This window comes from Mastigoproctus giganteus, chromosome 12 (assembly GCF_048544385.1).
Source record: "Mastigoproctus giganteus isolate SK-2022 chromosome 12, ASM4854438v1, whole genome shotgun sequence".
Classification (NCBI taxonomy): domain Eukaryota; kingdom Metazoa; phylum Arthropoda; class Arachnida; order Uropygi; family Thelyphonidae; genus Mastigoproctus; species Mastigoproctus giganteus.
In genome coordinates this window covers 83,398,760-83,416,459 of record NC_143586.1, presented here as the reverse complement: position 1 = coordinate 83,416,459, position 17,700 = coordinate 83,398,760, and the positions used below count along the sequence as shown (strand labels likewise).

At 40.2% G+C, this 17,700-nt stretch overlaps 1 protein-coding gene across 7 annotated transcripts in view; it reads right to left on the bottom strand.

Moving 5' to 3' along the window:
- Positions 1-17,700, bottom strand: part of scrib (scribble planar cell polarity protein) — a 1,177,936-nt gene that overhangs the window by 710,151 nt on the left and 450,085 nt on the right. For all 7 annotated transcript variants that reach the window (XM_090386364.1, XM_090386369.1, XM_090386366.1 and 4 more), the window contains exon 18: positions 13,254-13,331. In XM_090386364.1, the coding sequence (XP_090242490.1) occupies positions 13,254-13,331 (78 nt within the window). The remainder of the gene's footprint in view (positions 1-13,253; positions 13,332-17,700) is intronic.

Genomic DNA, 17,700 nt, shown 5'->3' with positions numbered 1-17,700 from the left:
TACATGCCACTTCTCGCCTATCTTGACAAATAGGCTGAGAAGTAGTAATTGAAGTTTAACATACTAAATGTGTTGTTGTTGTTATTGGGTTTTTAGGAGCATTAGCAACTATGGCCATATTGCTCCGGGGATATGCGGTGGTCATTCCCTGACCTTTCCGCATCCTCCGTATTTGGTGGATCACGGGCTCGAATCCCGGTCTAATCAAGAAGCGTGTGCTACGCACTGCTGCTCCTGTCCACCTGGCTACGGAAGCGGCATACTAAATGTGTACTACTACTACACCTAGGATAGTGGAGAGTGAAAAAGACCTAGCAGTAACTGTGCAGTCAGATATGAAGTTATCTGAGCAGTACAGACAGGTTTACAGCTTATGGGGTTTTGTCAATGATATACAGGAATTTTGCTAGCAGGGATAAGGAGGTGATTATCCCTTTGTATAAGGCAATGGTCAGGCCATACCTTGAGTACTGCATACAAGTTTGGAGGCCTCGTTTTAGGAAGGATGTAGAGCTGCTGTAACAAGTACAGAGAAGGGCAAAGAGATTGGTGAGGGGAACCGAGGGGGTGCTCTTACCAAGAAAGGCTTTAGTTCTGCAAATTGCAGAATATGGAGCTCCTGTGAGGTTATCTCATTGAGGTGTTTGAGGTTTTGAATGGTTTTAACAAGCTCACAAATGACTGGATTCTTCCTCTTGCTCAGAATTGGCACTTGAGGGGTATAAATTTAAACTGAGGAAAGATGGCTGCAAAATAGACGTGTGCAGAAATTTACCATTAGCCAGCAAATAGCTGATTTCTGGAAAAAACTTGCATCTGTCATTGTGAAAGTTGATAGCTTAAATAAATTCAAGAACTAACTTTTGAAGGGAATGGATAGGTGAAGTGTGGTACTGAATTTTTTTTTTTTTTTTTTTGGCTGATGCTATATAAGTTTGCTTTCTTGGATCACATGCCACTACTAATGCTCATACTAACATTCAGAGAAGGAAAGAGGTAATAATCTGAGTATGCAAGGTCAGGTGAATAAGCAGAATGCAGCAATATGCATCCTGCTTATCCCCCCCACAGGGATTATGTGAGGAATGCACGGGGGGGGGGCATTATAATGGAACAGGCACACACAGTCACAGCTCTCCTCATCTTTTTTCTTTATAGTAGCATATAGATTTATGAGAAGGTTGGAATAATACTTCACCAGAGTACAGCACTTTTGAAGATAATCTGTTAGTATCACACCATGCCAATCCCTAAAAACTGAAGCAACAACTTGCCAGCACTTGGATGCACCTCCACATTAGTGGCCTGTACTGTCAGTACACAACAAGAGGGTTCCAGTGCCTTGTTTTCTTGAATTTGGATATGTTCCCTGTGAGTAACTTAATGAAGACGACCAGATTATAAATGACACTCCAAGGATTAGTATTTCCAATGGTACTGCCCAAATTGTGGCAAAATTTCTTTTTCGTGGTTGCCTTGCAACCATGTGTGCAGGGCAGGGGAACATGCCTTCTGATAATCCCTTCAGGGAATCAATACAGGATGGTGGGCGAGAAGTCCACTAGGGATGCAATTATGCTATCTAGTTTCTTTCCCCATAGCATGATGGGATAAACAGACTAATAGTTTAACAGTGGTCACAAGCAGAGATGAAATTGAGTCTAACGACATCTATTAGGACATGCAACAGCATGGAAGGCAAGGAATGAAGGAATTACAAGGACAAGAGGGTATCCTCATGGGATAAGCAAATATATGGGCTATTGCAGTTACTAAGAATAAAAACAGGTACACATACACCTGCTTGTACAGTAATGCTAGTAGCATAGTAAATAAATCTGATGATTTTAATATATAGGATAAGTAAGCCAATGAGGACACAGTAGGGTCACTCCTTTAGTATTGGTGTTCCCAATGGTAACAAAGTGGCACTACACCTGACAGGTGTAAGCTTTTAATGGATGTTTATTATTCATAAATAATAAGAATCTTCCAAAAATACATCCAAAGAGGGCACTGATTCTCTTTACAAGTACCAATTGTGAATACAAGCTCCAAAAAAGATCAGTGTCTAGCTATTTTATTTACTTAAATGTATTATTATATTGTACTTTATAAGAAGCCTTATATATCTATTTATGCTCATTATTTTTATTTTTAATTTAGATAGTTTTTTAGGTTACTACTTAATATACATAAAACCGTTATTTCGATTGAATTTTGCAGTCATTGTTTTCGTACAGATTGAATGGTAGGGAATTCAAATTTTCGACTGTGGTAAATAGGTAGCTTTAATGTTAAACTAGATAGCGTAATAGGAATCACTGCATTTAGGATGTTTGTTTGTTTGTTGTTGGGTTTTATTGGCGCATTAGCGACTAAGGCTATAATGCGCCAAAACCTAGTCATTAAAAAATAAAATTTTTATTGGCCTAATTTTATTTTTAAATAATTTTATTATTTAAAAATAAAATTAGATTGGCCTAACGAATTAGGTCACCAAGTCAAAGTATGAAAACAAGTATAAACGGTAAAAGGCAAATATCAGTAAACAAGAAACATTAAAAAAGTTGATTTTTTAAATATGGGTAAAATGGTTTACTGATTTCAAAAAGCTAAAAATTGCAGACACATGGTCATTGTCAGATAAAATCTGACTGAGTGTATACGGCTCAGTCAGATGATTAAAAGCAGTAAAACGGATATTGCTAAAATCTGGACATTCAACTAAAATGTGTCTTATTGTTAAAATTGTGCCACAGGACTCACACATAGGAGGGTCAGCAGAAACGAATGAGTTAAATGACTGTGTCCTATGTGGGTCCGGGCAAGAACAACTTCCTCCTTACGATTCCTGTGCAGACTAGACTGCCACGGTTCAATTACAGGCTTTATATGATATAATTTATTCCCAGTCTGTCTATTCCACAAATCCTGCCATTGGGAATGTATCTTCTCGTGTATTATTTGTCTGTAGTCTGTATAGGGGACTAACAGGCAGCGGTTATTATTGGGAATTGCTGATTTGGCTTCGGCGTCAGCCAAATCATTTCCCCTAATCCTAATGTGGCTAGGAATCCAGCAGAAGCGGATATCATATTCACGTCCACGGAGGAAGTGAATCTTCTGCTGAATACTAGACAGAAATGGATGAGGATTATATCTCACAGATATTAAAGCCTGTAACATGATAAGAGAGTCGGAATATAAAATGAACCGTTGGTATTGGCATTTACTAATTTGATCCAAGGCTAACTCTACAGCGTGCAGCTCTGCAGTAAATATGCTGCATTCAGAGGGAATCTGCTCCGATATAGTGCTGTCTGTAAAGACAGCAGCAGATCCCACATATGATTCTGATTTCGAACCGTCTGTGTAGACTGGCGCAAAGTCGTAATATTCAGTTCGGTGTGCTGAATGAAGCTGCAGGTAGACAGATGATGGAGTGTCCGACTTTCCCCAATTTCTAAGAGACAAGTCACATGCCGGGACATGAGCATGCCAGGGTGGAAAGGGTTGCTTTGTTGTTTGGGCAACCTTGTCTACCTTGATATTAAGTTCATTGAGTTGCTCTTGGAGACGAATACCAAAAGGATGATTGGCAGTCTTATGGGTATTGTACAAGTTTTCCCATCGTGGCTCAAAAACGAATGGCCACGTTGGATGGTCTGGCAGGGATTTCAGTTTTAAAGCGTACTTTAAAGACAACTGCTTACGTCGAAGCGATAACGGTGGTTCGTTTGCTTCGATGTAAAAACTCTAGACAGGAGATGTTCGAAATGCTCCAGTAGCGATATGTAGAGCCTGATGATGGACAGGGTCCAGCCATCGAAGGGCACTGTCTCTGGCTGAAGAATATACTTGGGACCCATAATCTAATTTGTATCGCACAAGTGCACGGTAAAGCCGTAGAAGGGTGCATCGGTCTGCATCCCAAGATAAAGAGGAATGCGAGCAGAGCATATTAAGGCCTCTTGTGCACTTTGTGCGGGGTTGACGAATATGATCCAAAAGGGTCAGTTTTTTATCGAATATGAGTCCCAAGAATTTTGTGTTCGCTGCTACTGGGATAGCATTTTGTCCGAGCCTTAATTCAGGTTCAGGATGAAGATTACGCTTGTGACAAAAGTGTATGCATACGGTCTTCTCCGGCGAGAACCTGAAGCCATTACCGAGTGCCCAGGAATTCAGACTATCAATGGCTTTCTGCGGTTGTCTTTCAATAACCCTCATGTTGCACGACTGACAAAAAATGCTAAAGTCATCAACATAGAGGGCACTGTTCACAGTTGGAGGAAGTTGTTCTGTGATGGAATTTATTTTTATGGCAAAAAGCGTGACACTTAATTCTGATCCTTGTGGTACTTCCTCCTCTTGGCTAAAGGAGCGAGAGAGTGAGGATCCCACACAAACTTGGAACGATCGATTGGCTAAAAAGTTTTGAATAAAAAAGGGGAGATGCCCTCTAAGGCCTAGGCTATGTAAATCTTTTAAAATGCCAAATCTCCAAGTTGTATCATACACTTTTTCCATGTCAAAGAACACCGACACCAAGTGTTCGCGTTTTAGGAAAGCATCCCGGATGGATGCTTCCAATCTAATAAGATGGTCCAAAGTGGACTGGTTTCTTTGGAAGCCGCACTGGATGTTGGAGAGAAGGTCATTTGTTTCAAGATACCATATGAAACGAGAATTAACCATTCTCTCCAGGATTTTGCACAGACAGCTAGTCAGAGCAATTGGACGATAATTGGTGGTGACTTTTGGATCCTTTCCTGGCTTAGGAAAGGCAAGAATGATTGCCTTTCGCCAGGAGTCCAGAAACTGCCCTTCAGTAAAGATTCTGTTATACAGAAGGAGCAGACAATCCATAGATTTTGGTGAAAGATGTTTAATCATTTCATAATGGATGCCATCTGGTCCAACAGCGCTTGCTTTGGAAACAGCGAGGGCTCTTTTCAGTTCCTGAATAGTGAAATCCCCGTTGTAGGGATAAATGCTCTTAGATTTAAAGTTAAGTGCCTGTTTTTCGATTTTATATTTCAGTACCAGGAACTCTGGGGAATACGAAGTTGTTGCAGAGATGTTAGAGAATGTTTCCCCGAGAGAATTGGCTATTGCAGTTGGATCTGCAATAGCGCATCCATTATAATCTAGGATTGAAGAAGGGTGGGATGTATATTTTCACTTCATTTTCCGGATTTTATCATAGACTACCTTAGAGTTGGTAGACTGGTTAATAGATGATGTAAAACAGATCCACGATTCCTTTTGACTCTGACGACGGATGTAGCATGCTTTGGCTCGTGCACGTTTGAAGGCTATAAGGTTGTTCGTGGTAGGATATCGGCGGAATATCACCCAGCCTTTTTTGCTGCTGTGCATTGTGAATTCCACCAAGGTTTGGGAAATGGTGGAAACCGGGCAGATGTTTTTGGAACAGCATTCGCAGCTGCTTGGACGATGATTTCTGTGATGTACTTTACTGCATCATTGATCGGCTCCCGACACTGTATTAAGGTCAAAATTTGCATGATGTTGGAGGGCATTCCAGTCACCCTGATCAAACTTCCACCGTGGTAACCTAAAAGGAAGACATGGGCTCCCACTGTGTAACAAGGCTATCACGGGGAAGTGATCACTTCCGTATGGATTCTCCTCCACTTCCCAAGTGAGTGAAGGGAGTAGAGAAGGGGAGCAGATAGAGAGATCAATTGCAGAAAAAGCACAGGTAGGCATGTGGAAGACTGTGTTTGTTCCAGTATTTAGAAGGGAAAGGTCATTGTCATTGAGCATACGCTCTATGACTCGTCCCCTTCCATTATTGTTAGCACTACCCCATTAAAATCCCCGAGAAGTAAGAAAGGGGGAGGCAACTGCATTACAAGATCATCAAGGTCTTCCTGGGAGATGTCAGTCCCAGGTGGCAAATAAATAGAGCACACGGTTAATAAAAATCCCACTGTAAGGCGAATTGCAATAGCCTCTATGCTGGTTGTAATTAGCAAGGGCTGAACTGGGGTCTGATTGCCGACGAGGATAGTCACTCCTCCATGAGCAGAGCCATCCGCAATTCTATCCTTTCGAAAAATTGTGATGTTGTGCATGGTGGGATCATCATTTGCCTTTAGATATGTCTCCTGCAAGCAAAAGCAAACTGGCTCGTGCTTTTGCAGGAGGGCCTTGATGTCATCAATATTTCGCCGGAATCCACGACAATTCCATTGTAGGAATTTAGCCATTATTTTGGCTTGGTGGGTCCATCAGGCGGCTTCTGAGGTGCTGTGGGCTTACTTTTATCAGTCTTGGATTTATCTTTTTTGGGGAAGAATGGACGCTGTCCCGTGTCCGTTTCTTCCTCTGCAAAGAGTTCCAAGACTGAATCTTCGGGTACCTCCTTCTGCTCGACATCCATATTTTCTTGGGTTCTAGGGGGGACTTCCCCTTTCTTATTCTTTTCTTTCATAATTTCCTTTGTTGCTTGTGGAGCATTAGGAGGTACTGATATAGGAGTGGCAGCTGATTGGTTCTTCTGTGCAGGTTTTTGAGAACTTAAAAGATAACGCGCGATGGGAGTGAAAGACTCCTTTGGAGGAATGGTCATGTCCGTCTGAGTTCCGACGGAACATCTCCCTGCTACCTTCTGGGCGTAGGGTAGGTTTGTTGATATTCAGGGGTTTGACCGATTTCCTTGCCTCCTGGTATGATATATTTAGCTCTGCCTTCAGCTGTTGAATTTCTTTTTCTTCTTTCCACCTCTGGCATTCTCGTGAGTAGGCTGGGTGTTCACCTTCACAGTTAATACAGGTGGGTTTTGCGGCTGAACATGCTGTTGTTTCGTAGTCCTTTGCACCGCAACGAGTGCATGCAAGGACTCCAGGGTAGGCCATTCGAGAATGTCCATACTTCTTGCATTTAAAACACCGTAAAGGGTTCGGATTGTATGGACGCACTGAACAATTCATGTATCCAGCTTTAATCTCGTCAGGAGGTTTAGGAGAGTTAAAAGTCAGGATAACGCTCCTGGTTTTAACAATTTTTCCATCCCTTCCCGCAGTAATTCTCTTGACGGCAATAACTCCCTGGGATCTTAATTTGGAGCAGATTTCCTCCTCGGTTACATCGAGAAGGTCACACTCCGAAACGACACCTCTCAATGAATTGAGTGTTCTGTGTGGTGTCACTGTTATGGGTATTCCTCCGGTTGATGTTACTCGGAGGAGATGTTCTGATTGCCTGTCATTTTTAGTTTCAATTAAAAGGTCTCCAGAACGAAGCCTCTTAACTGATTTGGGTGAACCTGCTAACCCATCTAACCCTTTTTGAATAAAAAAGGGCGACATTTTACCAATCGGTGTCTCATTGGTAGAATGCGTAATTAAAAACCTTGGGACAGGCCCTGATGGTAATTCGGTTCGCTGCCTCTTTTTAGCAATACTGCCATCTGTATCTTTCTCATTGATTTCGGACAAGAACCGGGTTGGGGCCCCTGAAGGAGTAAGTTTATCAGGATTCATATAGTTTTTTAAATTGGTCGGTGTCCGGGCTCCCCACCCACCACGGAGCCCAAAGGGACGCCCACTACCCGGCATGCAATAAATGCGCTCAGGAGTGGAACGCCAGGGCTACCCAGACACTATATCCGCACCGCTGCCAGCCTGAATCCTGTCCCTCGGACCATGAGGGTAGGGGCGTGGCATTGACACGGTTGACCCTCGCAGGCGAGCCTACTAGCCGATTGATCCTAGCCGGGCCTTCCAGGACCACCCGTCTTGTCGAAGCAGGGGCCAAAGTGGTGTATTGAAGCTGGGCCCCTCAACCACCAGGATCCCCCTTTCCGAATTTCCACGGGTCGCAGCACACGGCAAACACGCCGGATTCCATTGATGTAAGCCTGGAACCTGGGCTGTGGGCGTTGGATCCCAGTGATGCTAGTCTGGAAGTCCAGCAGCGTCACTGGGAGGTCCCCTCACCAGGTACAGGTGCCCACGTCGAGGGGCTGCATTTAGGAATCTATTAGATAGTGTAGTATTGATAAATAATGAATTAACCAAATGAAATTTGATTAATTAATTAATTAACAATGAAAATTAACAAATTAGCAATGAAAATTGTTAATCAATTAACAATTTTCATTGTTAATTTAAATATCATACCCCCAGACTAGAGCAGCAAAGAATTGGGCACAAAGCTGCAGGAGTGCTATGACTCAGGAGAGAAATGTGGGGTAAGATTCTCCAATGCATCGCAGCCTAAAAAAATGTGCAACTTATGAAATGTTCGCAGAAATCTCTGGAACAGGACATGATCTAGCCAAGAAGGATATCATTGTATATGCTAGGTGCAGAGAGTGTCAAGAAATGATGTACCAACTCAGTGTTCTGATAGGCGCTTATGAGAGTTTGAAGAGTTGGGTAAATGCCCTTGAATGTATTAAAATGGGGGACCCACCAAGCTCTCACCTGCCCAACTCAATCCCAGAGCCTCTCTTGTGCATCAAGCAACACAGCAGCAATCTCCAGGGAGGACTGTGACTGTCCCACAGGAGTTAGTTGTTGTCGGTGACTCTATTGTCAGGGAAACAGGTTATATATTGTGTAAAAAGGATAAGTGGAATAGGACCATGGTATGTCTGCCAGGGGAAAAAGTTGATGATGTTGTACATGTTGGCACTAATGACATTAAGCGTAGGAGAACTGCAGATTTACTTAACAAGTACAGGTCAATGCTGGAAAAAAAGTCGCGATTTAGGGCTAATTTGACAGTGTCTGCAATTCTGCCCAGACACAATAGGAGGGAGTATATGATGAGAGCCTTGTCAATCAATTCGGCCATGGAGGGCTTGTGCAAGGGTCACGAGCTAGAAATTTTCTCATGTGGTCTGTGCATGTTAAAAACTGCTAGCTTGGGGGGGGGGGGGTAATCCACAGACTAAAAGGTTAAGAGTAGCCGCAGACAGAGGTGAAAGTGATTCTTGCACTGCTTCTATTAGATTGAGCAGCGGCCTGAAGGGCAGGGTGCTGGGAGTTATCATGAAACAACTAAATACATGGGCTGTGTTAGGATGAATCTGATGAATTTGAAATGCTGATCGACATCAAAGGCAGATATTGTTGGGATATGAAAGACATGGTGTCAATCAGATATAAGCAGTGCAGAATTGGAATTTGGGGAGTACAATGTACACAGAAAGGATAGGAAGGCGGGAGTTTAGTTAATTAAGAAACACATAAAATCAAAGGAAATGCATCCAGTTGACAAACATGAACAGTGCAATGTTGGATCAATCCTGTGTGACGTAAGCAATGGTAAAGCAAAATTGAGAGTAGGAGTGTGTTATAAACCAAATGATTTAATGAGTACAACGGAAAATTGCACAGAGAAGTAGATTGGGCCAGTAAATCAGATTGTGTTATAATGGGGGATTTTAACTTTCCAGATATTGACTTGAACTTGTAGATTGGTAACTTGAACACTAGAAAACTTTTGTGTATTTACTGGATGGTTGTTTTCTACAGCAACACGTTAGAGAGAGAGAGAGAGAGAGAGAGAGAGAGAGAGAGAGAGAGAGAGAGAGAGTAATACTCTTGATGCACGAATAATCAGCAGTGATTATTCGTGCATTAAGAATTTGCAGATAAAGGAACCACTAGGTGGCAGTGATCACAGTGTACTGATGTGGGATTTACTTAAAGATATAATTACCATCAGGGGTAAAGGTGTCTGAGACTACAGTGGTCTCAGACAGTTTTTAACTTCTATACAGTGGGACAAACTGATGATGTTATCAACAACAAATTCCAAGTGGGAAGCATTCAAGGAATACCGATTAAGAAATATTGTTCAAAGTTTATGCCTAAATGGATGTCAGATGAACTAATGAGCATGGCAGGGAAGAAAAATGCAGGATGCATAAAAATTATCAGGTAACACATAAGCCTATGTCAGATATAAGCTAGTCTGTAATCAAGTCAAAAGGTTAGGCAGGCGAAGACAGATTACAAGAAATCTTTGGCAAAGGATGCTAAGAAAAACAGCAAGGACTTCTTTACTTATATAAATTCTAGAAGAAAGGGATTTATCAGATTGGTCCACTTGATATTGATGGTTCGACTGTTGATGATCCTGCTCAGATAGCTAATAATTTGAATGAGTACTTTGCATCTACATTCACACATGAGGAACTATTAAGGGAGGAAAATGCCAGAAGTTTATTAAACTGTAACAGGGTGCTTAACGATTCTGTAATAATTGAGAGCAAAGTGGAGAAGAAATTGTGGAAGTTTAACATAAGAAAGGCACCTGGGGTGGAGGGGGATCTATCCAGTTTAATTAAAGGAGGCAGCAAAGAAAGTAAGCAAAATCTTAGCCATAATTATGAGAGCATCCTTGGACTCGGGAGAAATCCCCATGGACTGGAGATGTGTAAATGTATCCCCAATTCACAAAGGAGGATCTAAGGTTGACCCGAGTAATTACAGACCAATTAGTTTAACTTCTGTTACGGGTAAAATAATGAAGTCACTGGATAAAGATGCATTGCAAGATCATCTAGACAAGACTGCAGTAATAACTCAGACACAGCATGGTTTGTTAAGGGAAAGTCTTCTTTGACAAATTTTATTGGATACTGTGTTGTGGTTACAAAGAAACTGGATGCACAAAACAATTTTGATATATACTTGGATTCCAAGTAAGCTTTTGGCACTGTTGTGCATGGAAGACTATTGTAAAAACTGGAGCAGTACGGTATTAAGGGTAAGTTGCTACAATGGAAAAAAGGATGGTTGCGTGGGAGAAGACAGAGTGGTAATCAATGGATACTGCTCTTCATTGATTAATATTATTAGTGGAGTCTCCCCAGGGTTCCGTGTTGGGTCCACTATTGTTTTGTATATTTATCAATGATATTGGTAAAGGTATATCAGGCTTAATGTCGAAGCTTGCAGATGATACAAAATGTTCACAGGGTTGTTAATGACAGTAATGGCAGTGTGCTACTGCAACAGGATCTAGAAAATTTGGGCAGATTGGCTAAGAAGTGTCAACTGAAGAGTAACCTTGACAAATACAAAGTACTGCATATGGGTAGAAGTACCCTCAGAGAAATGTACCAACTGTGTGGTACTACACTTAGGGTGGTAGAAAATGAAAAAGATCTGGGAGTAATTGTGCAGTCAGATATGAAGTTTTCTGTGCAATGCAGACAGGCTGCTAGAGCTGGTCGTGGGGTATTGTCAATGATATATACAGGAATTTTGTTAGTAGGGAAAAGGAGGTGATTATCCCTTTGTATAAGGCAATGGTCAGGCCAAGCCTTGATTACTGCATACAGGTCTTGAGGCCTCATTTTAGGAAGGATTTTGAGTTGCTTGAGCATGTACAGAGAAGGGTAACAAGATTGGCGAAGGGAACGAAAAGGGGTTCTCTTACCAAGAAAGGCTTAAATTCTGCAAATTGCAGCGGCTGGTGACTACGCACCTGTGAGGTGATCTGATTGAGGTAAGATGTGCTGAAATTTACCATTACCAGCGGGTGGTTAATTGCTGAAACAAACTTCCATCTGTCGTTGTGGAAGTTGATAACAAATAAATTCAAGGAGGAACTGGACAAACCTTTAGAGGAAATGGATGTGTGAAATTGTTTTTTTTTTTTTTTATTTTTGTTTTTTTTCTTTTTTGCTGATGCTAATAAGCTCATACGCTTGCTTTCTTGCATCACATGCCTCCATTACTACCACTACTACATTATTTAAGACTATTAAAACCATGAGACTAAACACAATTTGGGAGAAATTCTATTAATAACTTGAACTAGGAAAAAACAAAACAAAATAATTCCAGTACCAGTCTGTTTCTCATGCTAGTATTACTACAAGTTTAAAAGTAACACAAACTGGAAAGGGGAAATGTACTTCAGGGGACAATTATGCTATGACTTTTTTCTGGGAAATTTTTTTGTCTATATTAAGGAAGTACAGAAAATTAAGTTATATCTTCAACCACCAATTAATTTGGGCTCAAGATACACCTCACAGATGCAGCCTCCAAAACTAAAGGGTTAAGAAATAATATTCAAGGTTTACACATAAATGTCAGATTAACTGTTCAGACCAGTCATAGAGAATAATATTGCATGGGATGATTATAAACTATCAGAGGACACAGAAACCTCAGTATATCCAAACTAGTCTATCAAGTTATTAGGAGGGTTAGGCAAGCTAAAGCAGATTACAAGAAGCCTTTGGCTAACAATTCAAAGAAAAGTATAATAGAATTCTCTACACATGTGAACACTAGAAAGAAAGAGATGAAGTACATTCGCCTACTAGATATGAATGTTATTATTGTTATTTGGTTTTTTTTAGGAGCATTAGCAACTAAGACCATATTGCTCCGGGGATATGCGGTAGTCATTCCCTGACCTTTCCGCACCCTTCATATCTGGTGGTCATGGGCTCGAACCCCGGTCTAATCAAGAAGCGTGTACTACACACTGCTGCTCCTGCCCACCTGGATACGGAGGCATCAGATATGAATGTATTAATGGTTCTGGGCGGGCTGTTCACAAACTTGTTGATACTTGTCGGACCAATTTCATTAGCTCTTCCTATAACACAGTAAAAAAGGAATTGTTATTAAATATATTTCAGACATCATATACTTAAATTTCAGTACAGCTTTTTACACTGTTCCACAAAAAATTTCTGCTATGGATGAAGGGATGGTTGAGGAGTACAAGCCAGAAGGTGGGCAGTACTCTTGGACTAAAGTTATTAGTGGAGACCTTCCGAGTTCAGTGCTAGGTCCCTTACTGTTTTCAATATTTATTAAAAATACTGATGATAGCATAACAATAATAAAAAAAAGAAAAGAAAACTTCAATACATACGCATTCATTAGAATTGCGTATGTATGGAAGAATGGTCCCCTCCAAAGTGTAGTCCCTAAAGGGACTACACTTTGAAGGGGACCCACAATAAACTGTCCAAGTATTCTTGTTTCTTATTTACAACCTACATCCACAATCTTTTGAGTCACACCTTATATTAGACCATCAATACAGGTGTGGAAATTTTATTTTTTTTGGAGAAATGGTAGAATAGCGTAATGTGAATATTGAATATACTGAAAATTTCACATTATCCAATCTTGTTTTTTATAAATATAGATCCATAAGAAACAAAAGTGTGCTACAAGTTAAGTGGTTATTTCTAGCATTTTATAAAAAAGAACAAAAATCATTCAACTTACTGTAACAAGTTTGTCACCAACTCTAAGGCCTGCCTTTTCTGCTGGACCACCTTCTGTTATGCGTGATATAAAAATACCCTAAAATAAAATTAAGTTTTTATTTAAGATTAAGTTAATAATATGGACAATGGTTACTGCCTATATACATTAAAATTCCATTAATTACTTTAGCATTAGTGGAGGCATATGATGCAAGAAAGCAAGCTTATTTAGCATCAGCTAAAAAAAAAATGCCCTTCCTCTTTCACCAATCCATTCACTCCAAAAGTGTGTCTAATTCAGCCTTCAATCTATTTAAGCTGTCAACTTCCACAATGACAGATGGAAGCTTGTTCCAGCAATCAATCGTCCACTGGCTAAAGGTAAATTTCCACATATCGCATATCTATTGTACAACCGTCTTTCTTCAATTTGAATTTATGCCCCTCAGGTGTGGAATCTGAGCAAGAGGAAGAATCCCATCAGCATTGAGCTTGCACAAACCATTCAAGGCTTTATATACCTAAATCAGATCATTTTGCAGGTGCCTAGTCTCCAGATGCTGCAAATGGCAGAATTTAGGCTTATCTTCGTAACACCAATCCTTTGTTCTATTCACTAATCTTGTTGCCCTTCTCTCTACAGCCACTCCCCGGCTTATGTAATACTCAACTTATGGAAATTTGACTTTATGTAAGTTTTTGCTGACCGGTGCAAACTTAAAAAAATCTAGGTCATTTTTATAATCAAAATTGCACTACACTTTCATCGTTATCATACGTTCCGTTATAAGAATCAATTTTGAATGCCTTCGTGATATTTTTTCTAAAACAATTTGCACTTTCTGGTTTATCGGGCTTTTTGTTATCTATTATAAATTATAATAGATAATAAAATCACAATCTATTATAAGCAGGCAGCAAACTCAATCCTATTGCATTTGCAATAATACTGATGCTGGAATTCTGTGGGTTTTTACGTTACGGTATTATGGTGAAATGAGTTCCCTTGACAGAAATCTACAATCATACAAAAAACATAAATAAATCTTCTCTTCATTCCTATTTACTTATTACAATGGTGAAGGGAAAGTAACCAACAAAAAGGGCAAGTGTTGATAGTGCTAGGAAACAAAGAAAAATTGATTTAGAAATGAAGATGATTAATTAAGAAGCATGAAGTTTGTCATCTATTGCATGGAATTAGGTCTCACTGCTTCAACAGTGAATACTATTTTAAGGGACAGTGTGCATATAAAAGACCATGTTAAAGGATCAATGCATGTAAGATCAACGATGACCACAAAACAGAGTCCGGGTGCTATATTGAAGATGGAAAAGCTATTAATAATATGGATGGAAAGTCAGATTCAAAAGCAAGTGCCCCTGAGTAGTGGTGGTGGTATGTGATGCAAAAAAGTAAAAGTAAGCATATGAGCTTATGCAGCATCAGCCAAAAAAAAAAAAAAAAAAAAAACAATCCCCTCTAAATATTTGTCCAGTTCCTCCTTAAATTTATTTAACCTATCAACTTCCACAATGACAGATGGAAGTTTGTTCCAGCAATTAACCGCCCGCTGGCTAAAGGCAATTTTCTGTACATCTATTCTTCTATGCTACATCTGTCCTTCCTCTTCAATTTATGCCCCCTTAGGTCAGTAATCTGAACAGGTGGAAGAATCCCATCAGAATTCAGCGGGCTCAACCCATTCAAGACCTAATAAACCTCAATCAGATCACCGCACAGATGCCTAGTCTCCAGCTGCTACAATTTGCAGAACTTAAGCCTCTCCTGGTAAGAGGATCCCTTCATTCCCCCTCACTAATCGTGTTGCCCTTCTCTGCTCAAGCAAATATACAGCCTTCCTAAAATGAGTCCCCCAGACCTGCACACAGTACTCAAGGCGTGGCCTGACCATTGCGTTATACAGAGGGACAATCACCTCCTTTTCCCTGCTAACAAAATTCCTGTATATCATTGACAACAAACCATGACCTGCCCTGGCAGCCTGTCTGAATTGCTCAGAAAACTTCATATCCGACTGCACAATTACTCCCAGGTCTTTTTCATTTTCTACCTCCTTAAATGTAGTAACACACAGTTGGTATGTTTCTCAAGGGTTACTTCTATGCAGTACTTTGTGCATTTTTCAAGGTTAAACTTTTCAGTTGCCACTTCTCAGCCCATCTGCCCAAATTTTCTAGATGCTGTTGCAGTAACACACTGCCATTACTATCATTAACAACCCTGCCAACCTTTGTATCATCTGCAAACTTCGATACTAAGCCTGATATACCTTCAATCAATATCATTGATAAATTTACAAAACAACAGTGGACCCAACACCGAACCCTGTGGGATTCCACTAATAACATTAGTCCATGAAGAGCAGCACCCATTGATTACCACCCTCTGTCTTCTCCCACTCAACCATCCTTTTATCCATTGTAGCAACTTACCCTTAATACCATTTTGCTCCAATTTGTACAGTAGCATTCCATGCGCAAAAGTGTCAAAAGCTTTCCTGAAATCCAAGTATATGATATCAAAATTATTTTTTGCATCCAGTTCCTTTGTAACCACATCATAATAACCAATCAAATTTGTCAGACAAGACTTTCCCTTAACAAACCCATGCTGTGTCTGAATTATTGCTGCAGTCTTATCTAGATGATCCTGCAATGCATCTTTAACCAGTGACTCCATTATTTTACCCGGAACAGAAGTTAAACTAACTGGTCTGTAATTACCCATGTCACCCTTCGATCCCTCTTTGTGAATTGGGGACACATTTGCATATCTCCAGTCCATGGGGATCTCTCCTGAGTCCAAGGATGCTCTCATAATTATGGCTAAGGGTTTGCTTACTTCCTTTGCCGCCTCCTTTAATATAACTGGATAGATCCCATCCAGTTTTTTTTTTTTGGCTGATGCTGCATAAGCTAATACACTTGCTTTCTTGCATCACATACCACTACTACTACCCCAGGTACCTTTCTTATGTTTAACTTCACAATTTCTCCCCCACTTTATTCTCAGTTATTACAAAATCATTAAGCACCCTATTACAATTTGATAACCCTGTGGCATTTTCAAACCTTAATAACTCCTCATATGTGAATGTAGATGCAAAATACGCATTCAGTTTGTTTGCTCTCTGAGCAGGATCAACAGTCGAACCATCAATATCAAGTGGATCAATCAGATTCATCCCCTTCCTTTTAGAGTTTATATAAGTAAAGAAATCCTTGCTGTTTTTCTTTGCATCCTGCAGTTTATACAACCTTTGTATAAACTAATAATTTTGAAATTTTTGTAATTTTGTACACTTTTGTAATTTTTCCTGCACATGAGGTAAAAAAAAAAAGAATAAATAATTCTATTTACATGTTCGTTGAACATTTCTCTTTTGCTTCAATCAAATCTGCAAGTGCTGCATAAGCATTTAGGGAAATTCCGACTAACAAAATTCCGAATTACATAGAGTTCCATGGAATTTAACCCTTACGCAAGTTGGGGAGTGGCTGTACTCATTTTAGTAGCTCAACATCTTTCCTAAAATGAGGCCCCCAGAGCTGTATCCAGCACTCAAGGTGTGGCCTGACCGTTGCCTTATACAAGGGGATAATCACCTCCTTATCCCTGCTAGCAAAATTCCTATATATCACTGACAAGAAACCGTGAGCAGTCTGCCTGCACTGCTGAGAAAACTTCATATTTGACTGTACAATTACCCCAGGTCTTTTTCATTCTCCACTACCCTGACTGCAGTATTGCACAGTTGGTATGTTACTCTCAGGTTACTGCTACTCATACACAGTATTTTGCATTTGTCAATGTTAAACTTCAGTTGCCACTTCTCAGCCCATCTGCCCAAATTTCCTGTTGCAGTAGCGCACTGCCATTACTGTCATTAACAACCCTGCCAACCTTTGTAAAAACTGCAAACTTTTACATTAAGCCTGATATAGTTTCATCAATATCACTGATATACATACAAAACAACAGTGGGCCCAACACGGCCTGGGAAACTCCATTAATAACATTAATCCACTAAGAGCAGTGTTCATCAATAACCAACTCTGTCTTCTCCCCACTCAACCATCCTTTTATTCATTGTAGTAACTTTCCCTTAATGCCATACTGCACCAATTTGTACAGTAGTCTTCAATATGCCACAGTATCAAAAGCTTTCCCAATATACAAGTATATAATATCAAAATTATTTTTTGCAGCCAGTTCCTTTGTGACCACATTATAATATCCAATAAAATTAGTCAGACAAGACTTCTCCTTAACAAACCCAAGCTGTATCTGAACTGTAATGGCAGTCTTGTGTAGGTGATCCTGCAGTGCTTCTTTAACCAGTGACTCCATTTTCCCCGGAACAGAAGTTAAACTAACGGGTCTCTAATTACTCATGTCACCTTTCGATTCCCCTTTGTGAATTGGGGAAACTTGGTTAATA